The sequence below is a fragment of the Phalangium opilio genome, unplaced genomic scaffold (genome assembly GCF_054372755.1).
Source record: "Phalangium opilio isolate 3A_F unplaced genomic scaffold, DU_Popi_V2 ptg000013l_1, whole genome shotgun sequence".
In the NCBI taxonomy this organism is placed as follows: Eukaryota; Metazoa; Arthropoda; class Arachnida; order Opiliones; family Phalangiidae; genus Phalangium; species Phalangium opilio.
Window position 1 is genome coordinate 2,973,193 of NW_028324148.1, and position 8,940 is coordinate 2,982,132.

At 39.4% G+C, this 8,940-nt stretch overlaps 2 protein-coding genes across 2 annotated transcripts; both read right to left on the reverse strand.

Annotated features, from left to right (window-relative positions):
- Nucleotides 1-5,366: 5,366 nt before the first annotated feature.
- On the reverse strand, nt 5,367-6,158 carry LOC149707789 (uncharacterized). The gene has a single exon (XM_089863797.1). It carries the CDS (start codon nt 6,156-6,158, stop codon nt 5,367-5,369), a length of 792 nt encoding a protein of 263 aa, XP_089719923.1.
- Nucleotides 6,159-6,282: 124 nt separating this feature from the next.
- On the reverse strand, nt 6,283-8,687 carry LOC149707790 (uncharacterized). The gene is made up of 5 exons (XM_089863798.1): nt 8,214-8,687; nt 7,718-7,905; nt 7,517-7,659; nt 7,178-7,468; nt 6,283-7,040 (listed from the first exon to the last, which is right to left on the reverse strand). Exons 1-5 carry the CDS (start codon nt 8,685-8,687, stop codon nt 6,283-6,285), a joined length of 1,854 nt encoding a protein of 617 aa, XP_089719924.1.
- Between the last annotated feature and the right edge of the window lie 253 nt (nt 8,688-8,940).

Sequence of the window (8,940 nt, forward strand, 5' to 3'; positions counted from 1 at the left end):
TTGGCTTCCCATTCCCGATAAACAAACCAACAACAAACGGTTCAGAATTTCTTGAGTCACAACATCTCGCTAAAATGGGCCAAAAATCAGAATACGCGCTCTTGTATACCGGGATTCCATCAAAATTAAACATTATTTTAAGAACATTAACATCAGACATTCTAACTCCACTTTTTAATTTATTTAACAGCCCATCTTGTAAACCCAATTGGTAATATTGTCCGTTATTTAATTTATCAACTTCCAGCGAATGCTGAGTTAAGCTTTGTAAAAGTGTCCTTGAATCTAAAGGCATGGAAGGATGATCCGGTTTCAAAAGTTTTAGCAGCCCGTTTAAAGCGGCATGGCTTATATTGAAATTCAGGGCCCATTGTTTTAAATTTTCGCGTAAATTGGGTGTAACAGTTTCATCACTGCTAATGTCAGAATCAGGGCTTAAAATATCGTCATCTTCTCCAATATTACAGTCACTTTCCGTAATAGAATCAGACCGATCACTATCTACGAATCCAACGCTTACATTTTCCGATCTGATATTTATGTTTTCCAGGATTGTATCGTCTAAACTTTCACTATTTGAAACAGGAACTGGCGTGTCTGTTTCTGAATCAATCTCACAGCCATTAATTAATTCCCTCATACGCTGGCTAACATTAGCCGTTATATGTCTGATTTTTTGCCTTTTCGAAAGCTCTTGATAACGCTTCATTATACCTTTCAAGATGAAAAATATATATGCATAAATGTATTAGCGCTATCTTGATAAATTATAAACAAAACCTATGAAAATCTAGATAATATCAGGAGTACATAATAACTCTTCTTCCTAAGGAGGGTTCTGATAACATAGGGTAACGCGGAAACTCAAACCTTCAGGGGATAATAGGGAGAGGGCAAACCCATTCTTGCCACGTCATGGGCTTTTATCTCTTACCTCGATTCCATCCCCCTAACGGGGGAATTTCAGTATCGCGCCTACAAACGCTCCCCTAAGTAGAGGTATAAAATGACATCGGATGTTCTTTCCCTCCCTGACAAACGCCCTCTCCCTATAGCCGAGTGTTAGGATTGTTTACAGTTTTAAAGAAATAAAAAGTGCAATCAACACGAACATAAAGGCGTTTGACTGTTTTAAATATTCTTTAACAAGTTAACAATTCGAACTACCAGTAAAAAAAAACCTTTAGGTAAAACTGCGCTGAGTAGTGACATTTAAATTTTAAACGCAAAGCTGGAAACTAACCTCAAGTTAGCCGACCGAAAACCAAATGGGTAATGCGATAGATAAGGAGGTCTAATTTTTTTTAGACCTCAATTTAAAAAGAAATATTTTAAAAAGTGAACGACCGAACATTAGGAGCACTATACTGAAGGAGACGTAGCTGTATTTTAAAGCACTTATAAAGCAACGTTAAATTTTAATCCTTAAATATTACTCCAGGGAAAATGTCAATAAAAAACGGTACTAGATGGTAGGTGTCATTGCCATATTGGAGAAAGAAAATGTGGGCTTCAACAAATTGCTGTGAATGACGGTCGGTCACGATGAAGTCTATACAATAATCGCTTATTTATTTGTACCCATACATAACACCAGAAGTCCATTAAATTAGCCTAGGAAGTGAACAATTACAATGGCTGGTATAGCGTACGTCTCTGCTGGGATAAAAACTCCTTCTAGCTCCATGGATAGGGGGTTAAATTTTTCCCCCTTTCTTAACACAGTTAGAAATCTCGAGCTCCTCTCTAGGAAGTCTTTTTTGACGTGAGCGGGGCGTGACATCTTCAGCCCATGAACGCTGGATCTTTAAAGGGTAGATTGTTTGCTTTATAAAAAATTAAAAAAAGGAACGGCCACGGTTGTTAAAGGGAGGGTGAAGTAGAAAATCAAGTGGTTTTTTATCAATTCTTCTACTAATTATAAAAAGCCAGGGGGTTACGCGATTGGTCGGACGTCCTTATTTAAAATTATTTTTTAAATCTGAACCTTATTTGAATTTTAAAATCACTCGGAAGTATTTCCTGAATGTTTGGCTATGCAGACTGGTCTTGTAATTAGTAGAAGAATCGATAAAAAATCACTTGATTTTCTACTTCACCCTCCCTTTAAATAGTTTTTTTCAATAGGTTTATGAAGAGTCATAAAAAAAACTGAATGACCTTGACTGTTCCAAAATTCACACCCCCATCCCTTCTCCTATGCTAAAGAGAGCTCGGTTTTACAGTGGAAGGGGGCGTTTTCGGCTAATAGTTTTTTCTCTCTCGATAGGGCAAATTTTGGCGTACGAGTCGCACTTAAACCGGAGATATGAGAAAAATTACCGCGAGGTGGCGAATGTGTCGCCCTTCTTCAGTATTGCTACACAAGAGAGGGGAGTCCCAAACCCCGCTTTTGGTTACTTCCTAGGCTAATTTAATGGACTTCTGACATTACTCATTTTCTTAAATTTACTGTTTAAGACACTGTTTCCTTTATACCCTTTCTTACTAGCCCTCTTTAAACGTTTTTGAAATACTTAACGTATTTCGGGGCCCAGTGTGAATAATTTAGTTAATTAGTGCATTTTTTATTATCATTTTTATTATTATCAGTTTTTGTTTGTTATAATTCTTTTCTTTACTATTTTTTTTGTGTATTTTATTCTTTTCTCTTAATAACGATCAAAACATGTTTGTGCAAAAATTTGTAAAAATAACCCGAAATTTGTAGAAAAACAACTTGTGTACTTGAAACTTTCCACCTGAAAAGGGGAAAGAACCAGAAATTCCCTCAACCCTTTAGGATGATCCTAAAGGTTTTCGTGTCCACAATAGGACAGAATTCTCTTAGAGACCCAAGCGAACGGGTCAACTAGAACTTTAGCCAAAAATAAACCAAGTTTTTTAGTATAAAAATAACTTTGACTTTTTTCTTAACCTAAACCTTCAACAAAAAATAGAAACCAAACAACAGAAACCAAATAGATATCAGTAAAAAATAGAAATTAGCAAATAGTGTAAAAAACTAAAGTAGTAAAGATCAACTACAGATTTTTCAGCCAAAATAGCTCTCCCAAAAATTAAAATAGCTACAACTTAGTCGTATGGAAAAAACTACAGCCATAAAACAATGTTTACGAAATATCTTGTGTCCATCCATTTTCATCATTTAAAGATTCATACCATTTGCACAAGGAGGATTGGCTTTATACTCACCCAGTGGGTACTCGGGCCTTCTTGCGTAACACCTGAAGCCTGGCCTCCCTGTGTAAATGGTATGAATCCTCCTAAATCCTGTAAACTATGTAAAACAGCAAGTTTCATCATTTCTATTTTATTCCCTTCTTTTTCATTCAGGATAAGTTCTTTTTGCTGATGCACGATTTCCTTTAAGTGATTGGCTATATTTTTTTGTGTTGTTTTGACACATCTTCTATTAGCCCCACGAACTGAGTTAGCGTAGTTTTTCTATGACCCGTTCCATAGCGAAAATCTTTCTTAGTACGCGCCTACTACGCTAGGGATGAACCGATACCATATCGGTATCGGTTGAATTTTCGGGTTTTGGATAATAGTGAGTAAATATCGGTATCGATCGGTATCGGTTCATGTTTGTACCTGTATCGATCGGTATCGGGTTAAGCCTGGGGTCCTATTCTGAGACGTTCGGTAGGACGTCTACCGAACGAAATTTGTCGTTAGCGGCCGAAAATTTCGTTAGAGGGCAAAGTACCGATTCTGAGGCGTTCGGTAGAGATTTTGTTCGGTAGGAATGACGTGAAATGATCGGTACGATAACGATAGGGATTTGCTTGCGTTAGGCTTGTACCGAAAATGTTTTCTTCGAAAAGACAATTTTAAAATGGCGGATATTTTGCGACGTAAAAAAAAGCGGGGTTTGGGACTCCCCTCTCTTGTGTAGCAATACTGAAGAAGGGCGACACCTTCGCCACCTCGCGGTAATTTTTCTCATATCTCCGGTTTAAGTGCGACTCGTACGCCAAAATTTGCCCTATCGAGAGAGAAAAAACTATTGGCCGAAAACGCCCCCTTCCACTGTAAAACCGAGCTCTCTTTAGCATAGGAGAAGGGATGGGGTGTGAATTTTGGAACAGTCAAGGTCATTCAGTTTTTTTTATGACTCTTCATAAACCTATTGAAAAAAAAACTATTTAAAGGGAGGGTGAAGTACAAAATCAAGTGATTTTTTTATCGATTCTTCTACTAATTACAAGACCAGTCTGCATAGCCAAACATTCAGGAAATACTTCCGAATTATTTTAAAATTCAAATAAGGTTCAGATTTAAAGGATAATTTTAAATAAGGACGTCCGACCAATCGCGTAACCCCCTGGCTTTTTATAATTAGTAGAAGAATTGATAAAAAACCACTTGGTTTTCTACTTTACCCTCCCTTTAACAACCGTGGCCGTTCCTTTTTTTAATTTTTTATAAAGCAAACAATCTACCCATTAAAGATCCAGCGTTCATGGGCTGAAGAAGTCACGCCCCGCTCACGTCAAAAAAGACTTCCAAGAGAGGAGCTCGAGATTTCTAACTGTCCATGGAGATAGAAGGAGTTTTTATCCCAGCAGAGACGTACGCTATACCAGCCATTGTAATTGTTCACTTCCTAGGCTAATTTAATGGACTTCTGGTAATGTTAATTCAATATTATAAACACACAAAAATTTTGCACTATTGTTCAATTTGATTCAGCTTTTTCCAAGTTCAATATTCATTATTTTATCTAGTAGCCATTTGCTTTAATTCTGATTTTACAATTATACATTACTAGCAGCTCGTACCGACAGCGCGTCAATTTCAGGGGGATATAATAGCTGGATTGGTCTTCTCAAAATGTTGCCATTAGGCGTTCTTATCATGCAGGACCTTATTTTTGAATCCCGCCCCTCAAATATTTCGGTTACTTCACCTAATTTCCAGAGGTGCTTGGGGGTTTTATCTTCATGAATCATCATGACGTCGCCGATTTTAATTTTTGAATTGGTTTTGGCTAAATTTACATTATGTGCAGACCTTAGTTCCAGCAAGTATTCGTTTTTCCACCTTAACCAGAATCTATCTATAACTGCGTTGCGATATTTTTGCCTTTTTGTTAAAATGACTTGTGTTTTGGGAACATTTACTGATTTATTTGAATACGATGGTAAAGTAGTAAGGCGTTTTCCGATTAGAAAGTGGGATGGAGTGAGGGGTTCTAGGTCGTTTGAATCGCTGCTGACGTACGTTAAGGGTCTAGAGTTGATTGCATCTTCCGCTTGAACTAACGTGGTTTCCATTTCTACATAGCTTAATAAAGCTCTTCCTAAAACTTTCTTTAACACTTGTTTGGTGCTTTTAACCAAAATTTCCCACCAACCGCCTTACCAGGCGTCCCTTTCTACAATAAATTGCCATGTTACTCCTCTTTTTCCGTAAAAGTTCAAAACTTCTTTGCTATTTAAACTATTCCAAATTTTGTCCAAGTCCTTGTTTGCCCGATTGAAAGTTTTGGCGTTGTCACTAAATACTTTTCTAGGCACGCCTCTTCTCGCAATCATTCTCTTTAGTGCTAATAAGAACTCATGACTGGTGAGGGAGGTGACTAACTCTAAGTGCAGCGCTCTAGTGACGGCGCAGGTAAATAGGCAAATGTATGACTTCTCGACTGACTCGCCTATTTTTACGTATAGGGGCCCCGCGAAGTCGATTCCTACAATCTCGAATGGCTCGGCTTTGTTTATTCTATCTTGAGGCAGGGTAGCTGTTTCTGCTTCCCCTGGTCCTGAACCCGCTGTAGCTCTTCTGCATGTCAAGCAGTTATTTACTGTTTTTATTGCCAATTGTCTACCTGAGGTGATCCAGAATTTTTCACGAGCTTGGGTGAGGGTGCTTTGGATCCCTCCGTGGCTTATCTGTTTATGACTTCTATCCATGACTAGTTTTGCTAGATGGGATTCTTTATTTAGAATGACTGGGTGTTTGATTTCGAAGGGCAACTCTGATTCTGTTAATCGACCTCCGACGCACATTAAATTTTCTGGATTTATTATTGGTTTTAGTTTCGCGATGCTTGATGATCGTTTTATTTCTGATTTATTTATTAGGGCTGACATTTCTTCTGGGTAATCATCTATTTGGGTACATTTAATCCACTCGTTTTCTGCTCTATGCATATCTTCCGCACTGATTGGTCCTATTTTCTTGGATTTCCTAGCTATGTCTGCGACCCGATAAATATATGCGGTGATTCTTAAAACCTTTTCTAAACTGCTAAATTTTGATATGTCTAAGGCTTGACTAATTCCCGTCCGTTGGGGTTTTAAGGTTACTAGAATTGTTTTTCTTTTTTCTTCTTCGATTTGTGAAGTATCTATTTCCGTTACTGTTTCTAAGGGCCAAGCGGACTTCTTCTTTCAGCCAGGTGGGTCCAGTCCACCAGAGCTCGCTTTTTATTAGGTCTTCGGCTTTCACTCCTCTTGTTGGTATATCCGCGGGGTTTTGGGTCCCTGGGCAATGAAGCCAGTTTCTAGGGTCTGAGAGCGCTTGAATTTCCGTTGCTCTATTCTGGACGAAAGGTTTCCATGTTTTAGTTGAACCTTTCAACCAATGAAGCGCGATTGTCGAGTCAGACCACATGTATTTTTCGATAGTTTTGGTTTCAAAGATGGTTTCTACGTTTTTGACTAATCTCGCGCCGAGCAAACAACCCATGAGTTCGAGACGCGGTAATGTTAATTTCTTTAGTGGTGCTACTCTAGCTTTTGAAGTGATTAGGGAGACGACTATGGTTTTGTCTTCTGTTTCATAGCGCAAATAAACCGTGGCTGCGTACGCTTTGATGGACGCGTCGCAAAAGCAATGAATTTGTAGGTTTTGGATTTTATCGGGGTGGTCTTGGAAGTAACACCTTGGTAATTTTACGAGTCTCAAGAGTGACAACTCTAAGCACCATTGTTGGAAATCGTATCCTATCTCTTGCGGTAGCTCTTCATCCCATTTGAATCCGTGTTCCCAAAGGGTTTGGAAAACAACTTTAGCCCTGATTGTGAAGGGTGCTAAAATCCGACGGGGTTAAAGATTTGGGAGACCGCGCTGAGGATGTATCTTTTGGTGGGTTTGACTTCCTTTAGAATGTCGATCAAATTGGATAGATCAAAGGAAGATGTATCCGTAGGTGGGTCCCATAATAAACCTAATATTTTTTGGCTTTTGGATTCTTGTATCTCGAATTTGACCTTGACATTCTGGTCCTGGGCTTCCTTTCCCCACATCTCGCGTAATTCTTGCGAATTCGTCTGCCACTTTCTAAGGTTCATGTTGGCGTCTTTTAAAATTTCGGAAGACCGTTTTGACAGCTCATAAGCATCTGTTGCTATTTGTTTTCCGCTGACGAGATCGTCTACGTATAGGTCTCGGTTTAGGATTTTCACCGTTTCGGGGTCAGTTTCTTTGTAAGATTTTAGGTGGTGTTTTACGGTCGCGGCTAACAATTACGGGCTCGATGTAACCCCAAATCGTACGCGCGTCATACGGAGGATTGTGAAACGATTCTCTTCTAGTTTTCCGTTGACTTCTGTTGGCCATAGCATTCGGACTGAGTCTTTATCTTCTTCCGCCAACCCGACTTGTAGAAATGCTTTCTCGATATCCGCGCAGATGGCAACGCGGTTTAGCCTGAATCGTAGTAATAACAATAATAGGTCTGGGTTGAGATTTGGCCCGCTGGCCAAACAATCGTTTAACGATGGCGCCCCGTTGACATGAGATGAGGCGTCGAGGACTACTCGAAATTTGGTGGTGGAGCTTGCCTCTCTGGTTATGCTTTGGTGCGGTACTTAATATGTTCCAGGCATGCTTGTTTTTTCGTTCTCGGGGACCTTCTCGGCAATTCCGTTTTCTAATTGTTCTGTCACTACTTTTCTGTACGATTCGTAATAATTCGGATCTTGCTTAAACTTCCTAATGAGGCCATTCATTCGCTTAGTTGCTTTTGTTAGGTTTATTTTCCAGGGAAATTTTACTAAGTAGCGACCCTGCTCCTAGTCCAATTTGACGTCATTTTGAAAATTTTCTAAAACTTCCGTGTCTTCTGTGATTTGATTTTGTTTTGATTCAATACCAATAGCTTCTAATTCCCAAAATGATCTAAGCGTGTCTGAGACTCTATTTTCTTCTAGCCTTGATGTCATAACATTTATTAGGTTGGTTTTGATTTCTACGCATCCTACATTTTTGATCGGAGTGCTCATGGGGCCTTCAATGGTCCATCCAAAGATTGTGTCTAAAGCTACTAATTTGTTTCTTAGCTGTTCATGATTTCCTTTCACTACGTCCCAATAGTAGTCTCCGCCTATTAGAATGCTTATTTTGGAGTCGCTAGGATTCGCGTTGCTAGGGTCGTCAGCGAGTTGGGCTCCGGTTCTCTCTACGAATTTTTGGATTTCTTCGCAGCTGGTGATTTGGGCGCGGCAAATATACGGGACCTCAACGGCTTCTATTTGTATTTTCTTCTGGGGCTCGCGCGTGTTATGAAGGGTTAATTTAACTATTTTCCTCTTTCTCTCTACTGAGTTTTCGTTTCCAAACTCTGTAACCAAAACCGATTTTTTTCCGATTACTGGGAGGCTAAGCCTCTCCGAAATTTCTTCTAGGACGAAGGTTCCCTGACTGCCGTTGTCAAGGAGGCATCTAGCTGGGTTCATTTCTCCGTTTTCTGTGTAGTCTGGGTTTCTGATTGTTATTTGGGCCGTTTGTAACAGTACATTTTGCCTGCTCTAGTCTACTATGGTGTTGGTTGCTATTTCTACGCTAGTTTCTGCTCTGTTTCCCTGCTGGTCTTTCATGTGAGAGGGGTTTTGGTAACAAACTACCGAGTTGTGCCTACCGTTGCATGTTTTGCACGTGCGATATCTCGAATCGCACCTCCTCGTGTCATGATTTAGTTTTACACAAATA

Coding starts and splice junctions, on each gene's coding strand:
- LOC149707789 (XM_089863797.1), bottom strand. CDS start 6,158: ATGCATAGAGCAGAAAACGAGTGGATTAAATGTACCCAAATAGATGAT.
- LOC149707790 (XM_089863798.1), bottom strand. CDS start 8,687: ATGAACCCAGCTAGATGCCTCCTTGACAACGGCAGTCAGGGAACCTTC. Junction 7,906..8,213: donor TGAGCACTCCGATCAAAAAT/GTAGGATGCGTA, acceptor CGAATCGTACAG/AAAAGTAGTGACAGAACAAT. Junction 7,041..7,177: donor CAAAAGCCAAAAAATATTAG/GTTTATTATGGG, acceptor GTCGGATTTTAG/CACCCTTCACAATCAGGGCT.